The 25,870-nt window shown below is 41.6% G+C and overlaps 2 protein-coding genes across 2 annotated transcripts in view; both read right to left on the minus strand.

Annotated features, from left to right (window-relative positions):
• Window positions 1–1,900, minus strand: part of Pon3 (paraoxonase 3) — a 29,391-nt gene extending 27,491 nt beyond the window's left edge. The window contains exons 1-2 of the mRNA XM_021164664.2: window positions 1,775–1,900; window positions 135–205 (exon numbers count right to left, since the gene is read on the minus strand). Of these exons, the coding sequence (XP_021020323.1) occupies window positions 135–205; window positions 1,775–1,848 (145 nt within the window). The 5' untranslated portion in view covers window positions 1,849–1,900. The remainder of the gene's footprint in view (window positions 1–134; window positions 206–1,774) is intronic.
• Window positions 1,901–7,556: 5,656 nt separating this feature from the next.
• The window catches only part of Pon2 (paraoxonase 2), a 33,643-nt gene continuing 15,329 nt past the window's right edge, over window positions 7,557–25,870 (minus strand). The window contains exons 3-9 of the mRNA XM_021164502.1: window positions 20,055–20,110; window positions 15,249–15,414; window positions 14,575–14,701; window positions 12,108–12,308; window positions 9,882–9,963; window positions 9,027–9,155; window positions 7,557–8,411 (exon numbers count right to left, since the gene is read on the minus strand). Coding sequence (XP_021020161.1) covers window positions 8,253–8,411; window positions 9,027–9,155; window positions 9,882–9,963; window positions 12,108–12,308; window positions 14,575–14,701; window positions 15,249–15,414; window positions 20,055–20,110 — 920 coding nt within the window. The 3' untranslated portion in view covers window positions 7,557–8,252. The remainder of the gene's footprint in view (window positions 8,412–9,026; window positions 9,156–9,881; window positions 9,964–12,107; window positions 12,309–14,574; window positions 14,702–15,248; window positions 15,415–20,054; window positions 20,111–25,870) is intronic.

Here is a 25,870-nt window from a genome sequence, read left to right on the forward strand (position 1 = left end):
AAAAAAAAAAAAAAAAAAACTCTTTGTGCAGAAGCCACACCAAGAAGTAATAGAGAATTAAATAATTTAGTAGACTCAGGGAAATGATAACCAAGAAATTCTGCTCCCTCTTCTTGGTCCTGCCATGTACTTACCGAGGCCCTCAATCAGGTGGCAGTTCTGTGGTTCTGTGGACTTTATTTCTCGAGTTGTACTAACTCGCTCTCTGTAGAAGATAAAAATCAACAGGAAGAAAGCAACATGGAGGTCAAAGCACTCATCCCAAGTAGACATTTGAAACAGGCAGGGAGGTCTTTCAGTCACTTTCCTAATGTGACAATTATGGTACTGCCTTTCATGGATGCCTTAACAGATCTGTAGGCAACACCTCTGGGTTATAGTTACATAATATGTCTCATATAACCACTGTGCCTACAGAAGCTAACTTCACAGTTATTGCTGAAAGAATAAAGTAGAATTCTATACGAAATATAAGACCCCACTTAATGCTAGGCAGAACCGAACACTATTCTTCATTTAAAGGAACAAAACAGCATTACAAAAAACAAACAAACACAAACAGCATTACATCATATTCTTAACTATTACCTAATATGAATCTGTACTTACCCCTTTCATATTTTCTTGATTTCTTTTGACCTCCTTCCTCCAGTAGGGAGAAAAAAATTCCAAATTTCTCTGAGGTCTCCAAGGAGCTGAACTGATAACTTTAGCTCTAACTTCCTCATTTCAACTAAGCTTATGCTGACTTATTTTAGCAAAGGTACCGTATGGACCTGACACTACTAAAGGCATTAGCCAACGTGCTTTTCAGCACAGTACTCTTACCTTGCACAAAATAGTCTTCTAAATACTAGGTAGAATTTAAAATATTAATTGAACTGTATTCAAGAAGACTGAAGGAAGATTTATCTTTTGATCATTTATAAAAATTACCCTTTAGAGGTACGGTTTTAATTCTTGGGGGTGGGGAGGCCAGTGTTAGTCTCCCTAGCTGTACCACTCTTAAGTTTACTACTTGAAGATTCTGCCATTTGTTGTTTGGGGAGCAGGCGTGACAATGAGCACTCTCAAGCTGGACTAGAAAGCGTTGCCAACAGACATCAGTGTCTGAACAGATTGCAGCAGTGAACCTCTGAGACTAGTCTCTCCTCAGAGAAAGAATAAAAACAACTGGATGACAAGCAGAGGTCTTAGCCCCAAGTAGCAATAAGGGGGAGGAGGGGAGAGAGAAGAACCCATCTTTAAAAAAAAATCTTTCAGATCAAACTGAGTTTGAGACAGTAATTCCGGGATGGTTTCCCTGCCGGATCTTCTACTTCAAAAAGTCAACTACCCTTCAAGTCAGTTCCTGTCCGCGGGGTTCAGCTCTCTTCCCTGTTTCCTGGCTCACCTTCCAATGTGGCATTGCTTCTGGAATGGCCCGCACTTTCAGTGTCTGAGTCAGCTATAAACACCCAGCGGCAAGTCTGATCCCCTCCCCCAAGTCCAACACTTCCAAATGACTTGGTCTTTCACAAAGGCAATGTAGCAGAAGACCTGGAAAAGGTACCCAACCTTCAGAAATCAAACGTGGGCTTTCCTACCCTGGCAGCCTAGAAAGGCACGCAGCTGTCCCCTTTGCCAGTGAATGAGTCTCAAGGAGAAGGTCACTAAGAACTGAGGTTCCAAAACTGCTCCTTTCTGCACGCTAGGAAGTTGGAAGCAGGTGGTCCCTGACGTAGACTAGAAAGGAAAGAGAGCTGAAGACATCTCCATGGAGATGCCTACTCACCTAAAATTCAGAAGTCTTTCCCCTATTAAGGCCAGACAGGCTCCCAGCAAGGTCAGCGCCACAAGCTTCCCCATGGTGTCTGGGTGCCTTGGGCAAAAAGCAGGAAGACTGCTGCCGCTCCGGTGCGCGGACGCAGGGTCCCGCCCACTGATCGGTCCCTTGTGCCCCGCCTGCCTGCACCCTCCTGGCAGTTGTGCTGTCCCTTCCTAATAGTCTTGAAAGTTTTGCTCTCTCCTGCTCCAAGGCTCAAGGCCACCTCCACATGGAGGGCTCAAAGCCACTTGTCTACTTGAGTTTCAAAAGGGGGGTTTTGCGCTTCTGATTCAAGTCCACCTTTATTAGCGATGGTTCAAAGCCACTTTAAGGTGCGGATTCTAAGGCTGGCTCTCCAGGCAAGCGGTTCAAGAACATATTTCTGCCTAGGCTAAGGTCAGCTAAACTCTGGACCATTCAGGTTTGAACTCACAAGCTGGAATCTTCACGGTGTGGAAAGTTTGTTTCTTAAAGTCACAGAACTCAATTAACCTCAGCTTCTCCAGTGGACTGATGTGGGAGAGCTGCCTGGGAATCCAGAGTTCATAGATTAAAGCTTCAGAGTTCTGGCAGGCTGCATGTAAGAGGAGAAATTGCTCCATACACACCCTGAAGAAGAAAATACTGAAAGACAAGCCCTTTGGCTCATCCTTCTCGAGGAACCGGAGCTCTGAACTTTGGCTCAGAACTTCCTGGTGCCTTCAGGGTGGTAGACAAGTCCATCTGTCTGGCAATCTGGAGGATGAGCAGAATGTAATAATATTAGTAATAATAATGATAATAACAACATCATCAACAACAACAATATATCGTTTTTATGGGAAAGTCTTACTCTTCTGTGAACTTCAGGTCTTTCCAATGAAGAGCAAATTTTCCTTTCAGATAAACAATACTGTTGGAGAGACTGAAGGTGGTCAGACACTTGAGTTTAGGGAACATTGCGCCTTCAAGGATCATCTCTTTTTAGTTACTAATAGGAGGTAGCAGCAGCAGAATTCAGTTTAAAAAGAGAACTTTTTTTTTTTTTTAAATAGGAAGATTTTATAGGACTAAGGATATTAAGAAGAAGGTAGCCCTTGGTGTATAGAATATACCTAAATAAAATATTGGGTGATGGGCAAATGACTTGGCATAGGTAAAGCATATTTCAGCTCTTGCAGTAGGACCTAGGTTTCAGAAAATATCATATTAGTTGTTCCTCAAGAAATACCTTGGTATCAGGCAAACCTCATTTTGCCTACTCTCCTGTGTGCCAATCTCGTAAATCTTTCAAGAATTTATTCTCAAGCTAGTGAAACCTAGAAACGCCTGACCCAGGTCTTGAACCCACATCTCTGAGGCTAGGACCTGAGGATGTTTATAGGATAAAGAAGCAAGTGAAAGCGACTTGGAAGTAAAACAATCAACAGTCAATGAATTTATCCATCTTTGTGGAACACAGGATCATGCGGCCTTTAGCAGGATCTGAGGGCAGGGTGTAGAGCTCCCTATGCCACAAGTTCTGACTCAACTCCCAGAAATGTCTGACACTTTTTCATGACCCACTCATCAGAGGTGTCACCTACAAAAGTATTACTGGGAGGTCAGTATGCCGCTGCATGCTTTTCAATGTTATGGATTTGGAGCATCACCTTGTAGAAAGCAGCTGAGCACGAAGCAGGTTAGGACAGGAAGACCGAATGCCCAAAGCCAGACCCGGGTTAGATACTCTAGGGAGATGCTGGGTTGTTTTTTAAGGGAAGCTTCGGGACTTGAGGGGAGCAACATTTCCCTGGGGTTCCTGAAACTTTGATTTTGCTCTCTGTTCTTTTCTGTTGTAGTGAGCTTCCTTCCTTTCTCTCTCTTTTTATTTTATTAATCATTCTATTCGTTGACATCTCAAATGATATCCCACTTCCCTGTTAACCGCCCCATCCCACGTCTGCCCTCTCCTTACTCCCCTCTTCCTCCCTGAGGGTGCTCCCCCCACCTACCCACTGAGCGGCACAATTCCTTGAGCTAGCAAACTCTAAGAATCACAGATCTGGGAGCACGGGCCACAAATGGAGTGCTTTCCTGCATGCATGGGTTCCTGAGTTCCGCTGTCTAATACTGCAAACTATAAAACTAAAATACCTGAAAATTTTATTATTAAAAGTTAGCAATGGAAAAAATGTATATTTTTTTACATGTACAGAATCCCAAGGCTGCAATGACGGTTCAGCAGTCATGAATACTGAGTGCTACTGCACAGGACCCAGGTTTGATTCTCAGCACCAAACAACGGCAGCTTACCACCCTCTGTAACTCCAGGCAGGCCAGGGACAAATCTGATGGGATTTGTCTTTTGTTTCTTTGTTTGTTTTGTTGTTACTGTTGTTGATTTTTTGTGTTTTTTTGTCTCCATGGATACTGTATACATGTGGTGCCCATGTATACCTGCTATACATGGGCACCACATGTATAAAGTATCCTATTAGAATAATATCCTAATAGAAAATAATTCCTATTCATAAGAAAAGGGCTCATAATGGTTTTTTACATTTTATTTTATTTTTATTTTTTATACTCCATATTTCATTCCCTGCTCCCTGCCCCATCCACCCTCCGACTACTCCACATCCCACACCTCCACCCCACCCCACCCCGTCTCCACGTGGATGCCCCCACCCCCCACTCCACCTGACCTCTAAACTCCCTGGGGCCTTCAGGCTCTTGAGGGTTAGGTGCATCATCTCTGAAAGAACACAGACCTGGAAGTCCTCTGTATGTGTGTTGGGGGCCTCATATCAGCTGGTGTATGCTGTCTACTTGGTAGTACAGTGTTTGAGAGATCTTGGGGATCCAGATTAATTGAGACTGCTGGTCCTTCTACAGGATCTCCCTTCTCCTCAACTTCTTTCAACCTTCCCTAATTCAACATCAGGGGTCCAGCAGGAAGGCAGGACATCAAGTGAGGGATGGGGTTGTCATCCCATAGTCACATCTTTGACCCATAATTGTTCCTGTCTGAAAGAACTGCAGGGATGGAAATGGAGAGGAGCCTGAGGAAAAAATGGTTCAGAGACAGGCCCAAAGTGGGATCTAAGCTCAAGGGTAAGTTCTAAGGACTGACACTATTACTGAGGCTAAGGGGCGCTCACAAAGAGGGACCTAGCATGACTGCCCCCGAAAGACCCAACAAGCAGCTGTAAGATAATTGCACCCAACCAATGGAAAAAGGGGCCCATGTCTTTAAGAAAAACTAAAGACCAGAAAATTCAATGAATCATCATACAACTCCCCTTATATATCTAAGAGGATATTTTATAATTGATTAATTCAGATAATGTTTCATTGTATATCCCTGACTAGCCTGGAACTCACAGAAAGCCCCCTACCTCTGCCTCCAGAGTGCTGAAAGTAAAGAGTGCACCCCACCCCACACCCCAGCTAAGAGTGTTTAAAATCACTTGTAATAAGAGAGTGAAACTTAAACACATTGGAAGAAAACTTTTGAAACTTAAGAGCAAAAAGCAAGAGGGTATTAATGTGAACAGACACACAGGCATCCTCTTCTCCCATGTACAGATTCTTACCTAAAAATTGTATCAGTAATGAAAAGTGTAAGAAGCTATAGGAAAGCTGGTGAGGTGGGGGAGGGGCCATAAGTTCTCCACTGCTTTTTTTGTGCAGTGTTCAGCAGGTGCTTGATTGAAGACAGGACTGACTGAGCAAATGAGACTCTAGCGGGAGGGCCTTCTTTAGAGTAGTTATCAGGAATGCTTAACCCATGCCAAGACAAACAAATAAAAAATATGAAAGGAATACCACATAGATGACTTGATTTTCCTGTTCCCTCTGGAGGTTTGATGAAAGGAAAGAGGAAGAAAACTAAGGGCTGGAGAGATGGCTGGGCGGGTCAGAGTGTTTACAAGAGGATCTGAGTTGAAATCTCCAACCCCACTTAAAAGCTGGGCGTGCCCAGAAAGCTCTTAAGGCAATACAATGGAGAGCAATCGAGGAAGACACTTGAATGTCTTTCCCTAACCTCTGCCTTTGTCTGTGGGCACATGTATATAAACACACACACAGAGACACACACAGACACACAGACACACAGACACACACACAGAGAGAGAGAGAGAGAGAGAGAGAGAGAGAGAGAGAGAGAGAGAGAAAGCGCTCCAGTCTATCCCTTAGGAGTGCCAAATCCCATCTGTGGTTTCTGTTGTTTTGGGCAATGATGACTTAATCATCACCCAATCCTTTCTGTCCGCATTTGATCATAAAACGGTCGTCATAAATAAACACACATTATATTTGGAGTTGATAAAAGCAATCTCTCATACCCATTAGTACCCCCAAATCAGGACTTACTAAAAAACCTCTCCTGCTTGCCTAAGATAAGCAATAATAATAAGTGTTTATTAATTCATACAATAATAAGTGTTTATTAATTCATGTAATAAGATAAGCAAGAATAATAAGTGTTTATTAATTCATACCCCCTTTTCCACAAACAAAATTCTGAATAAATGTAATAAACAGAAAGCAACTTCACTTTTACCTAATTGTACTCTGCCATTTCCTGTGAAGGTGTCTTTTTAGACAGCCATTGTTATCCTCCTCTAAAACCAAAACCATCCCCTTCTTGGATTGTATCCTTAGGTAAACACTATTTAATCCTGCCTTATTCATCTGTGACCTAACAAGTTCTCCTTAGATATTGAAGCAGCAAGAAGCATTAATTCCTTGGCCTGAAATATAGTCCCTATTCATTCTTAACTGAATAAACTGAAAAATCAAAAATAATAAGTAACAGAAATATGTAAATATATAAATGAACCAGAGCCCAGGCTTAAGAATACTTCCGAAGTTTCCATCTGAAATCCATGAAATTATACAGCAAAACGTAGAACTCAAATTAGTATCTTCAATACACACACAGCACCCCCCGCCCCCAGAACACACTACTTACCACAGGGACAGGGTAACTATGAAGAACTGTCTCTATGGCAATAGCTTCATGGGATTGCTAATGGCACGGGGTCTGGCATTACAAACAGATTGATATTCACCCTGAGGAGGTGTGTGACCTTGACCGGCTGTGAAATGTTAACAACAATGCAATATTGACACGTACTCCCGCCAGGCTGCAATTAAGATTAAGTGAAATAATGAAGGTACCACTTCTCAATTGCTGGACATTTGATAACTAACATCCAGGCATCTTAAAGGGAAGGAGGAAGATGAGGGAAAATGAAACAAAAGGCTTCCAGAAGACGGTGGTTGAGAGATGACTGATGGGGAAGTCCTTTATAATAAAATTTTAATTAGAAAAATACACAGTGACAGCAGAAAGAAATACATTAATTTCTCTCTTCAGGACCCAAGGAGGCTTTGGGAGGCAGGGTGGCAAGAAATGTTCTTCCACTGATTTTGGCATCTTGACCCTGTCTTACTGTAGTGGCTGCAAACCAGACAGGTCAGACATCTGACCACTTCTGTCCTGGCTTCTGGACATAATTCTGTTCACTGAGCAGGTAAGAAGTAAGACGCCAGCTCTAAGCCTTTATTGCCTCTTTGTGTCAAAAACTGAATTGTATTTAGGAACAGAACCTATGAAAGATACCTTAAGAATTGAACATTGGAAGGTTGACTGTGACATAGGTAGGGAGGCCTCTGTGGGTTAGAGGCCACCTTGGCCTACACAGCAAGTTCCAGGCCAGTCAGAGGTACATACTGAGATTCTGTTTCAAATGAAAGAATAAACAAACAAACAAACAAATAAGCTGAGCTACAGTATTCTGTTGTTTTATTTTATTTTTCCAATAAAGAGCCCCTTTACATAGAGCTTTCATGAGAAATTAACATGGCCATTGATTCCTGTCTAACCGAATGCCCTAGGAGTCACTTCCCTCCTCACCCTCTCCAGAGGATCTCCCTTGGGAATTAAACACAAACAAGTGCCCGGATTTTGGTTAGTCCTGAATCCATTTCTAACTTGTAAATCAGTAAACAAAGCCGGATGTAGAAAACATCCAAGTGTTATCTATCAGTAGTCCTGCACAAGCTCAGCAGGCACAGCCTGGGGACCGAGGCCGCTGACCTGTTTACCATACTCCCTGCTTCAGTGGACTCTTACGTGGTGGAGACATGGAGGGGAAGCCCCTCTGTGCAAACTGCTTTCACTTCATGGAAAAGCAGCTTTCTTCTTTCTCCCTGGATCAGCAGAAAACAAACACACACACACAAACACACACACACACACACACACACACACACAAAGCCAATAATATAGTTCCTTTTCTTTTGATGCTAAAGGTGCATCAGAATTGCAAGGCCTTTCCTTATTGAAATAAAAGGAACTACGAATGTGGTATGTTACTAGGTCAGTACTGATGGTTAAATTCCCTCAGAATTGGCCCTTAATCAAAAGATTATTTTGTTACAACCTATTGCACTTGCATGCCAAAAATACAATTTAGAGTTCACAGTACAAGGCTTTCTGGTATAAAGTGCCTACGAGAAGTTTCCTATCATATATGGTCGCCACAGAACTTCCCTGGAGGACAGACCCGTTGTTGATATACACCGTTGTCACCGATGGCTTCTCGGATAGAATGTTCTGAATGCGGAGGACCTACCCAGGAGACACAACATATTAATAAAGCACCCACACACCCATACCACTCAAGCACCAATAATCCCTGCGCTCACCAATGACACATGATTAAGAAGGCATGCTGCTACAAACAGCGGTTACCAATCTCCTTAATGCTTAAAGTACTTCCTCCAACAGTCAAAAAACAAAACGGCCTTTTTAAAGCACCTAGTCAGCCATGCCAACACAGGATTTTGTGTGATTACAGCAATTCAACATTAATAGAAATAGGCTCCCACCACTGTGCCCGCTTTGACACTATTTCACCGGGCACAAAGCTCATGTCATGTGCTGAGCTGTCGTTTTAAGATTGCCAGCATACCACATGAAAGTGAACAGGGCCTGTGTCTTTGTAAAAATTACTTTTGACTAGTTCCCACCATAATTTAATACATCAAAAGATTACTTTTCTCCAAGCATTTGAGCAATGTAACATTCTGCCAATTATTGGCTTAAAGCAATTATAAAACTACCTCCCAGGTTTATTGTATTATTGGTTTAAAAGATCTAACAAATCATCCTCGTGGCAGTTTATTCCATTATTAGTTCAAAGGACTTGAATAATTGAGGTGGAAAAACTCAAAATAGAAGAACCTCTGACGCGGGAGGATGGTTCGGGTGGTACACGAAGAGCCTCTGTCCATTAGGGTGACAGCCGACCCAGATGTCGCCCGAGGAAGGATCAATAGATAAATTGTCCACCAACGTGCCCAACTGCAGAACCTTAGGAAGAAATCATGTCAATGTCTAAATGATGCCAGCAACCTGATTAAGTAATTTAGAGCAAGCCTTTCCTTTATGCATGTGGGGCCATTACATCCGTCTCCCTGCACCTGCCCTTCTGACACCAATATCGTTTAAAATAAATTTAATGAACTGGCTTGAAGTCATTTTTCATCTTCCCTGAACATAAGAAAACTTGGTGTGATCCATCTGTTCATATGATAATAATAATGCACTCCTTTTGCCTTAAAAGATGCCCAATGATCATTTAGCTCAAGGAAGTGCATCAAAGCAAGAGAGGAAATTCTTAATCACCCTAAAATATGTGTTTGTTGGCAGAAAATAATAATGGTGGGCAACTCAGTTTCTATCTTCATTTATTATTGAAAAAAACTGAATGTTCATAAATCTTCACTTGAAGATTCAACTATTTCTTTTCAACTATGAAAAAGTCTTATTGGGATTCATTAGATGTCATCAATACATCATAGAACAGTCCTAAATCCGTTGCCAATATCACTCAATCCACTGCAGGCTGCAGTCATTGACCATCCTAGTGACAACTGCCAGCTTTGTCTTGTTGGAAGGGTGCCACCTAAGAACACAGACTGGCTGCCTTGTCTGGCCCCTATGCTGTGGTTTTTGGGTGATATTGTTATAGTTAGCTTCATTACAATACTGCAAAGGCCAATCCATTCACATCTACACAGAAAACTAAATATTTACCTTTAGTTGAGTTAAATTCATATTAGGTTGTTTTTCCAAAACATGGATTTCATGGGCCAGTATGTCAGCAACGTAGACATACCTGTTCAGAAAAGACTCTAGTTAGCATTTTCTGTCAACAGAGATGTCTTAATACAGCAGAAAAGAGAAGGTCCTAAAACCTGCCCAGGAGTATGAGATGCCCTGAAGGAGTGCTTGATAAAGGTCAAGTTTTATTAAAAAAAATAATAATAAACTTTCAAAATCAGTTTAGTGTTATTCTAACAATTGTGGAGTTATTAAATTGGTTTTCAAAGGGTTTGTAAAAAAAAATCAATTGAATATGAAGTTCATAATATTTGCCGCTGAAATAACCAAAAGAGTTTGTTTTGAAAGAAAAAGCTTTTACCTTACACTATATAATTTAATATTTTATCATGTACATATTGAGTTATATAGCATGAAAAACTTTAGATATTTCTTAATGTGTATTAAAGTAAAATATTAATACATAAAGAGTCTTAAGATAAATATGAATCCAGAGTTGCATGTCTATACCTAAGGGGCAGTGAGTGAGGCTGAAACTGGAACTCGCTATCAGATGGCAACTGTCTCACTGAGCAGTCTCCCTGAAGTAGACCAGAATACCAGACTGTGTAAGCTACACACAGGACAGGGACATAACTTGGCTCTGCAAACATTTCCAACACATTGACCAGTTCAAACTGGTTTGTGCTCATGAACACCTGAGTCAACAGCACCAAGAAAAACAGCTCAATTCTAGAGACTGAAGAAATGTCAGGGGGCTGACAGACCATCAAAGGAGGGAACACTTGTACAAAACAGGAGGACGAAGCTTTCTGAAAGCCAGTGAGACAGGGCAAAGCGGTGTGAGCTACAGAGGGGCGTCAGCAGCGTAAAGAGCGAGTTGTCTTATGGGAAGTGTGGAAACAGAAACAGGAGTGAGGAGCAACTCTATGACAGTCCAGACCTTTCCTCCCTTGGTCTGACAGGGACCTGGACTCTACAGAATGCTCAGAAGAAAGAAATAATCTGATATCAAAGGGCTGGCTGTGACTAACAGTGACTGGGGATGGTTTTTCCACCTGGTGCTGTGGTGGATGCCTAGAGCCAGAGATGCGGATGGCAGAATCATCCCCACAAAGACCACAGTGGCTGGAGTTCAAAAGATGGAGGCGGGCTGAAAGCAAGCTGCAACAAACACAGCATATCAGAGGTGGAGAAAACAGAGCTTTGACTGCGCCAGCTGGAGATGGTTTGAATGATCTATATTTGTTTTCTGTACTAAATTGGTGAAGACAGATTTTTAATCACAAAATGAGGGGGCTGGTGAGATAGCTCAGTGGGTTAGAGCACCCGACTGCTCTTCTGAAGGTCCAGAGTTCAAATCCCAGCAACCACATGGTGGCTCACAACCATCCATAATGAGATCTGACTCCCTCTTCTGGAGGTCTAAAAACAGCTACAGTGTACTTACATATAATAATCACAAAATGAGAACGCTTGATTTGTCAAAGAATGTCAAATTCACAGCCCATTATAATTATGGTAGTTTAACTTGTTCAATGCAGTAATGCTGGAAAACAACCCCCAAATTAAAAACCCTTTCTTCTAAGTTGTGATTGTACACATAAGAATAGGAGAGAACTTTTGGTAAACAATTGGGCAACATAGATTGGCTACTATGAAAAGGATGCAAATGAGCCTGTGCACAGGCGTCATTCTACAGAATTCTTACACAAGTATTCAAACAATGGAGAGTCACAGTGAAGTAACGGCATTTTTCCTGGGTAAGTCCAAAGTGTAACCATGATGCTTTAATGATGTCTTCAAGACTTCTTATTTTAAAATAGTAACGGGATGTATTGTGGTGGTACACGAGAGGCATGAAGTGGTTTTGGACAGACAATAAATAAGCAAGTTACATAGCCATCAACAGAGAAATGGTTAAGTCAGTTTAGAATCATCCTTATGATGGGATGATATAGTCAATAGAACGACATTAATTAATAATTTAAATTTTGTATTGAAGGAGGAATTTTCAAACCTGGAATATTTCTTTTTTGTCTTATATTTAAAATGTCAAATCATTCGATTATAGTGTTACTTAATATGCAAACTATATTGTTATATATAAAATTAAAATTGGTATAGTAAAACCAAAGGGATTTGGCTTTTGGGGACAATTTATTTAAAAGTAGAGCTACCAGGGGAAGGGCTGTATACTTTTTATCAGGTGAAATATTGATCCCGTTGGCAGAATCGAATCCTTCTGCCACCAGCTTAACTTCTTCTGGACTGTAGTAAACAACATTTGCCCAGTGTAGGTTCAAGTATGTCTCCAAATACTTCAAGAAAGGGTCTGAGAAGTAGTGGTCATTGGTGGCGTAGAAGTGGGTGGGCCCAACAGCTATGATGTCATTCACACTGCAAGAGAAAAAAAATACCATGGGAGAGGAAATCCAAGCCTATGGACTCCATGTAAAAGATTAGAATAATGTTCACAAGCTTTCCACAGCAGGGATTTGAAATTTGGGGAAGTTTTCAACCCCCTACCCCCAAGAAAAAGGAAGCTATAATGACTCAGAACCAGAGGCAATGTACTATGATGGCAACTGGAAGAGAACAGTTATACACAGTACCACAGAACTAGAGGGCAGGGCCTCTGGCAATCGTGGCAGGATCCTTTAGGGAAGGGAAGAGATCTAGCCAGGTGCAGTGACACACATGTAATTCCAGAACATGGGAAGTAGAGGAACTTGAGTTTAAGCTCAACCAGGGCTTCACAATGAGGCCTTGTCTCGATAAATAAATAAATAAATAAATAAATAAATGAATAAATAAATTTATATTTAATTTTTTTCTTTATTAATACCTTTTTTTGGCTCAGGGTCTCCTATAGGGTAAGGTAGGCTGGCTCTCCTGGCCACTCTATCACCCAAGTCCTGGTGTTCCTTGTGTGTGCCATCATGCCCAGCTAAATGCATGTTTTCTGACACAGCATTCTGGGCTTCAACAGCTACCTATAAAGAGGTAGCTGTTGGCCTAAGCCTGACTGTCATTAGGCTGTCAGTCACATCTATCCCTACCTCGTTTATTCTGCAGCTGGACTTTCCTGAGGCCCCTTGCTTAGTCATTAGTCAAACGAAGGTTGACTGTTCAATTTCTACCTGCCTCACAAAGCTGCCAAGCTGGGAATGAACAAGCATCCAATAAACACTCGCAGAGAGACAGATGATGAAATGGTCAGAGACCAGCGCTTCAAGTGAGAGACTGATATGCTAAAAACAATTACCGTTTCTTGCCGGCTATGCAAAGGTGTTATTAAATTGAAATTTCAATTATCTTATGCAAAAATTTCTGAAAGAGATGCTTTCTTCTCTGTCAAATGAAAAAATCCAGAGCTACAAGGGAGGCATTTTCTTTCTCTTACTTTTTTTTTTTTTTCCTGAAAAAGCTCCACAATTTAGAAACTGCCTGATTGGTATTCGTGCTCTTATTTATTATGAAGTGCATTTGGGGAAAGAATGATTGGACATTACATGCTTATAACCTAGATAGGGAAGTAAAGATTAAAAAATATCTATCAAGTTCAAACTTAAAGCAGGAGCATAGTGCAAGCTGGGCTGGGGGGAGGGGGTGGATCTGTGAGTCTCCTGTGGTTATAGACTCCCCAGTCTTGCCATTTTTCTAGTAACAGTCCCCTTCCAATGAGGATGCTCAATTTTGCAGGGATATTGACCTCCAGCAATCATGCGTGTGCTTTGTATAAAGCATGTAAGCCTCCCAGAAGACAAGCTGCTCCTCCGAGAAAGGCCAGTATTTGACTGCTAAGTTATCTGAAATGAGGGTGACAGCCATGAAAAAATGGTAGGGTTTATCAAACCGGTCCTGGGGAATGTCACCCTGAAGTCTGGCGTTTCATCATTTCTCAAGAAAGTTTGCTCAGGACACTAATCATTATAAAGAGTGGCATCATTCTGATCTACAGGGAAACTATACACACACACACATACACACACACACACACACACACACACACACACACGAGAGAGAGAGAGAGAGAGAGAGAGAGAGAGAGAGAATGTTGAGTGTTCTTTATCAAAAATCCTTGGGAGATTAGAAGTGTTTTTGATGTTTGCAAAAACATAATGAGATCTCTCATGTAGATGAGGCTCAAATATAAACATAACATTCCTTTACATATCACATACATCTTGATTCTTACAAAATTAGTACTGCCTGAATACCACGGTGTGTGACCATCCACTGGTGCACACTCAGCCTATTAGAGGCTATCCCCTGAAGTAAAACTATACTTCCACGTCCATCAGTGACCAACTGCCAACAGATTCTCAGCAAGGTGTGGGGTGTCTTGAATCCCTTCCTATCCAGGCTGGAATGTTGACCTGTTTGACATTGTGCATATCTTGCACAGGGAACCACACAAGTTTTAGTTAAAAAGGAAAGAAAATGTCATTATATAGAATTTTTACCTATGGCAGCATGGCTTAAAAAGTCTCAAATTACAGAGCATTCTAGACTTTATACATCACACACACACACACACACACACACACACACACACACACACACACTCGAGCGTGCACACACGCACGCATGCACATCTACATATGCACATAGAAATGCCAGAGATAGCCAGGCAAATAAGAACAAGGAGGGAAATACGTACCTTGGAAGGAGCTCGTGTTTAATTGTTTTCAGGTGCAACAGAGAATTTTCTTCTTCTTGAAATTTAAAAATTTCCACTGTACTCTTGAATTGTGGGTGGTTTACAACAAAGAGATAAACTGTATCATCTAAAGAATGAGAAGGACAGAACTACGTTATAAGACACATACACAGGACCGGCGGGCAGGCGCTACTGACATTTCAATAGCATGGGCATGGGAAGGTTGAAGATACAAGCTGTTCACTGCCCTAACAGATCATTCTTCTTGCTGGCCCTTCCCATTACCATTGACCCAGTGTTAGTGCTGATCACTGGACCCCTGACCTGTAAGATGGGAGTGCTCCATACTCTATATACAGAATTCATGCCTAATGCATTCATAGACTCATTTGGAGATCTAGTTCTTTTTAATCCAGTGATCACAGCCATACGAATAAGTCTGGAAATCTAAGACTTTTGGTTGTTAACTGTTAGATATTTGAACCCTCTTAGGAGGCATATGAATGAGCCGTTGGTAGGAAGAACACAGGCTTGTTTCATGAGGTCATTGTCTCCTTCCAATGGGTGTGTGTGTGGGTGGGTGGGTGTTGGGTAGGTGTGTGGGTGTGCTATTTCCCACAGCCATCGATGAACCTCTATGTGCTTCTTCACCTTGGCAGCTCATCAACTCTTACCGTCATCTATGAAAGTGCTAATGCCATGTGGGTTAAATGAAGCCAAATCAAAGCCCCAGCTGACTCTCAACTCCAGCGCCCTCGGTTTCTCGTCTTTAAGATCCATCATCAGTATGCCTCCAGGCTTATCTGGTGCAAAGCTGTGGAGCCCTGGAAACTTGAGGCCCTTTGGAAACAGTGGGAGAAAAAAATTAGACACAAAGGCTTAAGTATGTTGATGAATTAGGTGTCTACTCTACGTGACTTATAAGTGGCAACTTTAGTTAAAGTTAGTGGCATGGAGCCACAGGCACAAAGATAAAAGGTGGGACAGAACGCCAGGAACACAAATGGAAGCAGAACAAAAGAAGAAATGGTGATTGGGAGCTGGAAACTGAACAACAGATAATTTTGTAGAGCTCTGACAAATGATGCAGCTCTTCCTTCTCCTGAAGGGCTCCCAAATGGGGAGTGGTCTGAGAGATGCCAGGGAGAGCAGGAGGTCAGGAGAGAAGAAACTCTCCCCCCCCCCCATGCCTGAACTCTACAAGAGGCTGGAAGACTTGAGATCCGATCGACAAAACCTGTTGGTGTTATTTTGAAAGAATATCCCTCATCCAGATATGGTTAGATGACTCCGTTCCTCCATGGCTACCGTCATTGACACTGAGGACTAGGACAACGGCTCTGCTGCTTCTGCCCTTATTTCCTTATCATCGATGTTCCCTCTGCATCCAGATTGTGGCAGATTATCGCACACCTTTAACCAAAACACTAATGCTCCCCAACTCGGTCTGATTACAAGGGAAGGTTTAGGATGGGTTGAAGCCCTTGCGTGACGGGCCTTTCTAACCCTCCCTACCTGTCATGCCCATCTCTCTCCTCACCCCATGACTTTCTCCCATACCCACAATGTCTTAGGCATCCAGGCTTCAGGGCCCTCCACAATAAGCAAACATGTTCTCATGCCAGGGTTTACTCCCAGGCCTATCTGCCCAGAAATGCTTCCCTCTAAAGATGCAGGGCAAAATCCCTCAATTTATTTATTTCTATTTCAGATGCTACCTTCCCAAGCAGTGATGATGAGACCCTCATCCAAGCAGTACCGACTAGCCTGACCTATCCTATCCCCCTCTTCCTAGCTTGCCACTCTCTATTACCCCAGTGCCTTTGGCATGCATACACCTTATACCTACATGAGCAACTATGCTGTAGGTAGTACTGCAGAGAAGTACTACCGTCCAGCTGGTTTCCTCAAGCCTCAGGGCTTGTACACCCTTCTTACTGTCCGAAAGCCTCTTCTCAGCTTATAGACAAGATTTACACTCCCATCCACCTGAATTCTGGGCAATGTCCCTAACCAGAGAGACCTCAGCTCCTTTTCCAAATGACAGCATGATGCCACACACACCAGAAATAGTACTCTCCACTGCCCTGTCTCTCTATCACCATCAGACATGTTGACCAGAGTGGTAGGAATTTGTGCCAGGACCCTCTTCTCATTTCCTACTAAATCCCAGAACCCGGAACACAGCAAATACCCCACCCTTTCTCCCATCTATCTGTACTGTCTCCTTTACCCCACCCTGGATCACTACTTGCCTACTGGTCTGATAGGGGACATTCTATTTTATTCTTTTGATGTCTCATACCACTCTGGTACCATTCTGGGACTCATTCTGGTACCAGTGTCTTTCCTCTAACATAGCACTGCTTACTCATCGCTAGAGTACCTCTGCCTGAGTGGAACACAGTTAATTACTTGCTCTTTTATACAGCACTGGGAAAGCTCTAATATTTTATATGTTTACTTTGAACACAAATCTCTTATTAGTGACAGCCTGTCGGTTGAATCTCTAGGTTATTTAAAAAACATCATCTGGAAATGAGGCCCACATTATCTGAAAGTAATGACCACTTGTCTTTGACTTCCTCCCCATGTTCCCTTTTCTTATTGTATTAGGTTATTAGGAACTCCTGTGGGCTGGTAATATTTGCAGGGGGTGGGGGGTACGGAGCCTTTCCCTTCTCTTGAACATTAATGGAAGCATAGCTCATGTTTTGCCATTAAGAATGGTGTTTGCTGTTGGTTTCTGGGAATTCCTCTTATTTCTAGTTTGCTTGGAACTTTCAATCAAGTGAGGAGTGAGTTGTATAAATAGATTTTGTGGCATTTGCAGAGATGATTTGGATTGTCTGTCTGACTATAAAATGCAGAATATTCTTTCTATTCTTAAGAAAAACCTTAAGGGTGATAACAGCTATGTGAATTCACTACCATATTCAGTTTACTGTATTTTGTGTAAATTTAAGGGTACAATAAAAACACAAAGACTTTTATGCACAAAAATGGACAGAAGAGGAAAGTCTTAAATTCTTTTGTTATTTGGTTTTCTTTGAGACAGGGTTTCTCTGCATAGCACTGGCTGTCTGCCTGCCTCTGCCTCCCAAGTGCTGGGACTAAAGGCATGCGCCACCACTGCCCAGCTGAAACTCTTAATTTTTAAGGACTGACTGTAATTGCCTCCTTTTATGCTGGCTGGTCTGGTAAGCAGAATAAGCTACAGATCTGCCAGTGCTTCATGACAGCTCTATTCAGCAGTTACTAATCGTCTTTCTTGACTTATGTCTCTTAAAAGTAGTGTGACTCCATCATCTGAGCACTACGAGAGGATGATCCTATCCATGACTATAGTAACACCTTCAATTATCTCCATATTTCTCTGCTTTAAACTTTTGTTTTATGTTTAATTGCATCAAAATACACATAACATAAATCCCTCCAGTGCAGGCATTTTAAAGAGACACTCCAGCAATATGACATATATTCACCTTTCTTTGTTCTAGTCTACTCTGTGTCACCTTGCTGGTTATCAAACATGTCAGTTTTGTGATGGATCGAAAACCCATTTTGGGGGTGTGGGAGTAGGGTGGTTTAGGAGATGTTTTGTGTTAGAAACCAAAGCAAGTCACGCCCCCACACACTCCCCAAAATGTAAGAACTATGTGTTTAGAAGGGTTTATATGCTGTGGGGTGTTAGAGACTATGCTGGAGTAAATGAAAACTAGCAAAATCCAAATGATCAACAGCTGATAGCAGGGAAAACAAGTTGACATGGAACAGTCATAAGCTTATCAGCTTAAATGACTGGGGATTTCAGTGTTTTGGATGGACGTCTTCGTCTTGTTCAAAGTCATTTCTTTGGAAGTAAAAATATTTAAACAGTTAAGTTCTAGATGTCCAAGAACACATCCTTAAAACCAGATATCAGCATCACCACCAAAGCCCACAATGCCATCCTCTCCTTCTTTATTCAGGATCATGGCCTCTCTAGTAATGAGTAATTCTGACCAGCAAACCTGTGGTCTCTCCCTAACACATGCTTCATAATAATCCTAGAGTTGTACTGTGCATGTGCCCTAATTCATTCTGCATAGGCAATGGAAAGTTTCCTTTAAAATTGTCTATTGGAGGTAAATAGAAATGTCATTGCTCCTTCTGAAGGCCACAGCATTTCTGTTGGCACCAGTGGTCCATCCATCTGCTCAGAGTCCTTCATATAAAAACCACCAGGAGCCTCAGAGTGCTCCAGCCTTATGTCTCTTCCATGTCGAGAGCTCTGGCCTTTCTTGTAAGTTCAGTAGTTATTTTATTAGTGTTGGGTGTCTTTTCTACTGTATCTCCAGGTTTCTCCATCTCTCTCCTGAGTCTTAGATCCTCACAAGAATGGCTTCTGAGAAGAAAAAAAGGCAGGCTGAGGAGTCAGATACGTCTTCCTCAATAGAAACTGGACAAGGCAGGTATGAAAGGCTCTGACTTCTGCTCAAGCCAGGAACATGGGGTCAGAAGCACTCAGTTGCTATTCATCTATACACTCTGTGTGTCCAAGGCACACAGACAATGAGTCTGAAAGTATCTATCAGATACTCAGAAGGTCAGTTACTCATCAACATATAGGAATTCTTCAACAAAAGGGAAGCCTGTGAATAATCGTAGTTGCCAACTTTTCTCTTATGATGAGCTATTGTGGGGAAGAAGCTAGGGCCACAGTTTGGGGAAAATGGCATGTAGGAATATATGAATACAGAATTGAATTGCTCAAAGTAAATCATACTGGTAAGAATAGATGCTACATTGAAAATAGCATAGTGGTAGTGTCTATACCCACAGTGATGCCTCTGTGTGTGTGTGTGTGTGTGTGTGTGTGTGTCCACCAACATAGGTGGAGGTCACTTTTTCTCTTTCCATTACCTGGGTTCTAAGCATTACACTCACCTTCCGTCAGGCTTGGAAGTAAGAGCCTTTACCTGCTGAGCCATTTTTGCAAATCTCCCCACTTTATTTTAATTATGAGCAAGGGTCTCTCAGTGAACTTGGGGTTCTCTGGCCTCTGATCCCTTCCAATGCTGTGATTACACAGCATTCACTGCTGTATTCTTTTTTTTGTTTTTGCTTTTAGGCCTGGGTTCAGGGGGTAGAAACTCAGGTCCTCGTGCTTGCATAAGGAACACCATACCAACGGAGCCATCTCTTCCAGCCTCAGATATCTTTTGTAATAACATGATAAAAAAAAAAAAAACAATTTGAACTGGAACATTCTAGCGCTATGCAACTGGGAGACAAGAGACATTTGATTAGCAGGTGAAGACATTCACCTCTACCTACACTCAGAAAAGATTAAGGACTTTTCCCTATGTAGCCTGACTTGTCTTTTTCTCAGAGTCTACTTTGAGAGATGAGGAATTTCAAATCTGTTTCTATTCTATGGGTCTAAATTAATGGCCCTGTCTGTCCCACTGCACATGGGACAAGAAGATGGTACTCACCACGCTAAAGAAAGCCAGGCCATTGGGAAGAATGTCAATGTCCTCAGCTCCAGTTTCTGCAAGTTGAAGGAGTAGATAAATAGCATTATCAAACTGTGCTACTGGTTTAAGAAAGTGTAACTATAGCTTTGTTTACTTTATCTGAGTGTCTATTTCTTTAGGGAGGGCTCCAATTTCCTTTGCAAGGCACCATTGTTTTTAATAACCGTCAGACTAAACTCTTTTCTACAGTGAACTTCTGACTTTAAATGCTAGATATTTCATGTTTACTCAAATCAAAGTCAAGTTATCACCACATTTCCAAGTGCGATACGGAACAAGTTGACATCTGCACACTTCTAGGATAAACATCCAGATGTCTCGATAGAAGTAATTGACAGCAGGGGAATATTACTTCCACAAGGAAGGGCCCACAGTCATCTAACCATGCAAATCTCCTGTCCCCCCGCTCTGCTCATTCAATCTGAAGCAAAAAGACATTTTTCTCATTAACAGAGAGAAAACACCTGGGATTACATTCTCTCTCTCTCTCTCTCAAAAAAAAAAAAAAAAGCAAAAGAAAAGAAACAGTGGCTATTTGTTCTCATAAGCAAACACAGCTTCTAAATTAATCTTAAAATTATAGAAAAACTAGCAAAAGAAAATTAATGAAAAGCACCATAGACCTATAGCTTCTGACTCCAGTCTCGGAGGCAGGTTACAATTACCATCGATTGATATTGACTGTCTGAGGTACCTTCCACACAGCATAGCAAATAATCAGACGGAAGACCGTCCCCATGGCCTCACTGTACACATTTCAGACAGATAATAGAGTTCCAAACACAAGAAAAGGATAAAAATGGCTCACATTAAGCTAAATCATTGCACATTCTTTCAGTCCACAAGATTCAATCTCCCTCCTTAAGACTACTCCAAAGGTCATAGCTAAGAATATTTCTATGCTGTCAAAATAAAAACAACATTTATCCCACCATCTGGTCTTGATTTATAACTCTACCCACGGGTGCAAACCCTCCCCCCACCCCAGTATCTTTTACTCTGTTATAGAACACAAAAGCAAAATATAATTAAGAACATAAGAAAGTTTAGTTTATAACAGTGACCCTTCTGCCTGCTCTTCAGAAGGAAGGCTTATCCAAAGACACTTAAGCATGTTCTAGAGGTGGGAAGGGACCCTAGCTGGGTTTCTGAAGGGCTACAGATAGGCTTCAGGTTCCAGTGAACCTGCTAAGGTTCTGGGCACTGAAAAATGGCTTGTACATAGGCAGATGAGATCTTTTTGTGACAAGAGTCCTTGGTTTATAGAAGATCATGTAAGGGTCTGTGATAAACCCCAAATGTCTAAGAATCACCAGACATCTTTGTATGTTCAATCGTGGCTTTGGATGCTATGTTATTAATATCAGCTTTGATGTCCATGCTTGAACTGAACAAAAAGAAAGACTCACAATATTTAAATAAGTTTAGGAGTTTAGAAGTTAGTTATCATTGGCCACAGGTGGTCCATACTCAGGTTCATTCAGACACACACACACACACAGACACAATTCTAGTGTGGGTATTTTTTTTCTGCATTCGAGTAGTAGGAAGTCAATTAATTAACATTTTCCCCCTGAAAATCATTTCAGAAAAATGTAACTTCAATATGTAGAAATTCATACACATAAAAAAAATTATGACAATAACATTGCCACTGTGTCTTGAGTGGGAAAATGATGAGTGACTCGTTTTCTAATTTATCCTTTCTGCCTTTCACATTTTCTACAGGCTCCTGGTATCACTTTGTGAGAGGATTCATGCCTGGCTGAGTGGGCCTGTGCTCAGTCACCAAACCTAACACTAAATGCATGCATAAGTAAATGAATCAATACCTCATAAGATAATGAGGCAATTCCTCACAAATAACAGTAGTGTATTAATAACTAAGGAGACCACTCCAAAGGACACCTCATTTCAGCCACATTGAACCTTCCTTCTGTTTATCCTATGGCCCAGTTTTAGCGAGTAAATTGATACTCACGTCTTGCACACTGTGGGACATTTTCTGAATCTACTTACCCATGTTTGTGTCTAGAGCTACTATCACAGCAGGTTTTTACCATCTCACATCACCACGTCAGTGATGATTTCTGCAGGAAAAAACTTCCTCCCTTGTAGCAGTATCAGTAGAGATAGCTGCTAATGTAATTCAATGTATGCAAACTATGAGCTATTTGTAAGCAATTTTCATAATCTCACATAATTTTAGAACACTGAGAAGCTGAATTATTTTCCCATACTTTATATATAAAAGAGGGGGGTCTTTGAAAGGTTAAACAAATTGGAAATCAATCAATCAATTAACCAATCAATCACTCTCCTGCTGGGAATTGGAGTCTTTTGGTCTGACCTACAAATTATCAGCCCATTTAAATAATGGGCTTTCCATTAGAGAAATGTGGTTTCTCTCTAAAAACACCACACTTAGGCAACTAGGTAGCTCAGTGGGTAGAGCTTGTCGTACAAACTATCTGAGCCTGCGTCCTGGGATCTACAGGGCCTACTCTCCAGAGTTGCCCTCTTACTTCCACACAATGAGAAATCAACATGAACGAAGGACAGATACATTGCACTTTGTCAATTCAGTCATGGGCAGTTCCAAAGTTGAGGTTTTTCTCCCAAATGTTTTTTGTTTACTAAAATCATTATCACTTCAAATATTGAACACTTTTTTAAAAACCTCCTTTAAAAGCCTCTCTCTGGGAATTCTCACTTAGCACAGCTGCTTTTAACCCTTCTTGCTTCGGCAATTGTCTGTCTCAGAGAAGGCCAGCTGTTTCTTGGTTTCACACTTCTTTGTTTCTTGTTATTTCAGCAGCTGTCGACCGTCTGTGTGAGAGAAGCCCAGTGGTTTCATGGTTCCATACTTTCCTGGTTCCTTCTTAGCAACAGACACCTGGCAACATGGCTGCCACGGCTTACTGGCTTCTTGCTAGCACTGATGACCACATGTATAACTCCAGGTCAATAGGACATTAGGATAAAAGATAAACACAGTTACTAGGCAAAATACAATTTAAAAAATCTATGTACATTCTTTTCTTACTCTAAACTGCAATGAAATGGCAGCAAACAAGGTTGTAGTTTTGGACAAAAATGGAAGCAATATGTTGGAGGCAGTATTATTACTTCATTCAACCTTTGCCTCTGAATGACAACAAGAAAAGCAGTCATCTGATTGATCACCTGACCCTCTTGCCAGACTGTCACATAATAGAAAGATCTGAAGAAACCTCTTCTTTAGCTCAGGTTAGTCTGAAATTCTCAAAATAGACCAAGGTGGCCTTGAACTTAGGATACCCTCTGCATCTGTCTCTGCCTCCCAAGTTTCAGGATTACAGGCCTACACCACCACACCCTGCCTCTCTCTGAAATTTTGATTCACTTCTCTAAACCATAACCCAGTCACTCCGGAAAAAAAAAAAAAAAAAAGATACTACACTGAAAAATAATTTACAGGTTATGTGAAATCTTTGGGCCTTCGATTCTTATGTGTCATAAAAAGAAAAAAAGAAAAAAAAATGCCGGGCGTGGTGGCGCACGCCTTTAATCCCAGCACTCCGGAGGCAGAGGCAGGCGGATTTCTGAGTTCGAGGCCAGCCTGGTCTACAAAGTGAGGTCCAGGACAGCCAGAGCTATACAGAGAAACCCTGTCTTGAAAAAAAAAAAAAAAAAAAAAAAAAAAAAAAAAGAAAAAAAGAATATAAATATGTTTCTCATGGTTTGGAACTTGCCAGTGTCTTTTTTACATGGGGAGATTGTATCGTAGATGGAGAAGCTCTAAATCCAAAACTAACTCAAGAGAGAGTGAGGGAGAGGGGAGGGAGAGAAAGAGAGAGGAAAGGAAGGGAAAAGGGAGAGGGAGGAGGGCAGCATTGGAGAAGAGCAACTGAGAAATTGAAAACTTTGTCTTAGGCTATAACTCTGGAAAATAAAATTGTTTTGAATCTTAAGCTAAGTTTAACCTAACCAGTTCTTCGCATTTTGTTACATAGGTCCTGGTATTGTACTAAACTGCCAGTATGTAAAAGCTCGTCTATAACATAGACAAAGAAGAGTTTGCAAATGCAGTAAGCGGTACACTAACCTTCTTCTCCACAGAAGATGCATCCTGTAATGTACGGGGTAAATGCCTGCTACTCATTACGCCAGAAAGACACTATGATATGATATATGATAGATATACATCTAAAATTCTTAAAATGTTACTGAGTACATTTCCAATAATGATAGAGGTAGCAATGCAGTGTGTGTGTGGTGTGTGTGTGTGTGTGTGTGTGAGAGAGAGAGAGAGAGAGAGAGAGAGAGAGAGAGAGAGTTGTGGGAAAGGAAGACAGAGCACTAGCAGGAAGGAGTCTCTACTCTTGCAGAGATTAGTGTCAGGTGCACAACTACTAAAGTTTCCCCAAATAGTTCATCCTTACCGTTGTGCCTATCATAAAAAGGTGATTTCGTGTACATGGGGATGCTGGTCCAGCACCCTTATTCCTTGTAGTCAAAGACCATTTGATAGGCAAATACTGTCAATATTTATATCCACAAGTTTTATTAACCATTACAGGTCATGAGCATGTCACTCAACAAATGTTCATATGCTGTGTTCTAACCACAGGGCAAAAGCAAATGAGGATGAGAAAAAGCCCAATTGTAATAGATGTAAAAATGTATCCCAAATGTGCTTCTAATCACTCATCTGCTCCGCTCTGTTGGCTGCTGAGGAGCCTCGGAGGCATTAAACACTTCAGGAGAGGGGGCATAGGTGACAGATTTCCTCCTTCTCTCTAATGCCAGACAGCAGCTCACACACATCACCACAGAAAGGTCAGAAACACAGACAGACGCCTGCTCAGAATACAAATGCTCCGGGGCTTGTTTTCCTCAGAGGCACGCTCCATCCCAGTGAGCTGTAACGGGAACATGTTTGGCAGTTTGTCCCCTAATGTGTCTGACTGTGCCCTGTTGTCTTCTGTGAGACTGAAACTCACAGAAGGTGGTCTTCATGGAGCCAAGGGCTGTTGGATAATGTGACAATTATTAACTCAATAGCAAAAGTAACCAAAGAGTTCAGTGACCCAGCCTCCCACTCTTGCCTCACACCCTTCATAGATGTCTCTTGGCGCTGGCAAGACCAGTTCTGAGGCTCCTTTGCATTTTCCTGCCAGGAGGCAGCATAAAGTGAGTTGCTGGATTATATGTGACGCTATAAAACCCTCACTTCTAGAACTCGCTTTGTTAAAAATAAAACAGAAATACAGTTAGCGTGGCTTTTGGACCTTAGTCTAGGTGCTCCTCTTAAACGTCTGGAGGACAGTAAGAAGGAGAAGTACCATGAGAACCACCCAGGAGAGGGAGAAGGAGCTAGGAAACTATTACAACAGCAATGCAGAAGAGGGGGCAGAACTCACGAGAAATAGACATAAAAAATAAGGGACCAGCAGGAGATCTGCAGGGAAACTCTTTGGTAAGCCAGATAATTTGCTTCTGTTGAAGTGAACTTTTGCTGTTTGGACTTATGTGGTTATAAACAGGTGGCATTAACAGTCTTGTCAACTTGATGGTAGTTCATTAATGATTACCAAAAATTGAAACATTTCCTAAAGACAACAATTTTTCTGTTAAGGATCTGCACAGAGACACACAAATGCAAGAGCAATGATGACCACTGATTGGTCTAAGAGATCCATCCGCAGCGTAAAGAGCATATCCAAAGAACAGGAGAGCCTGTGCAATCGACCGTTCATCTGACAAGGGGTTAGTATGCAAGATGCATAAAG

The sequence above is a fragment of the Mus caroli genome, chromosome 6, assembly GCF_900094665.2.
Source record: "Mus caroli chromosome 6, CAROLI_EIJ_v1.1, whole genome shotgun sequence".
Classification (NCBI taxonomy): Eukaryota; Metazoa; Chordata; class Mammalia; order Rodentia; family Muridae; genus Mus; species Mus caroli.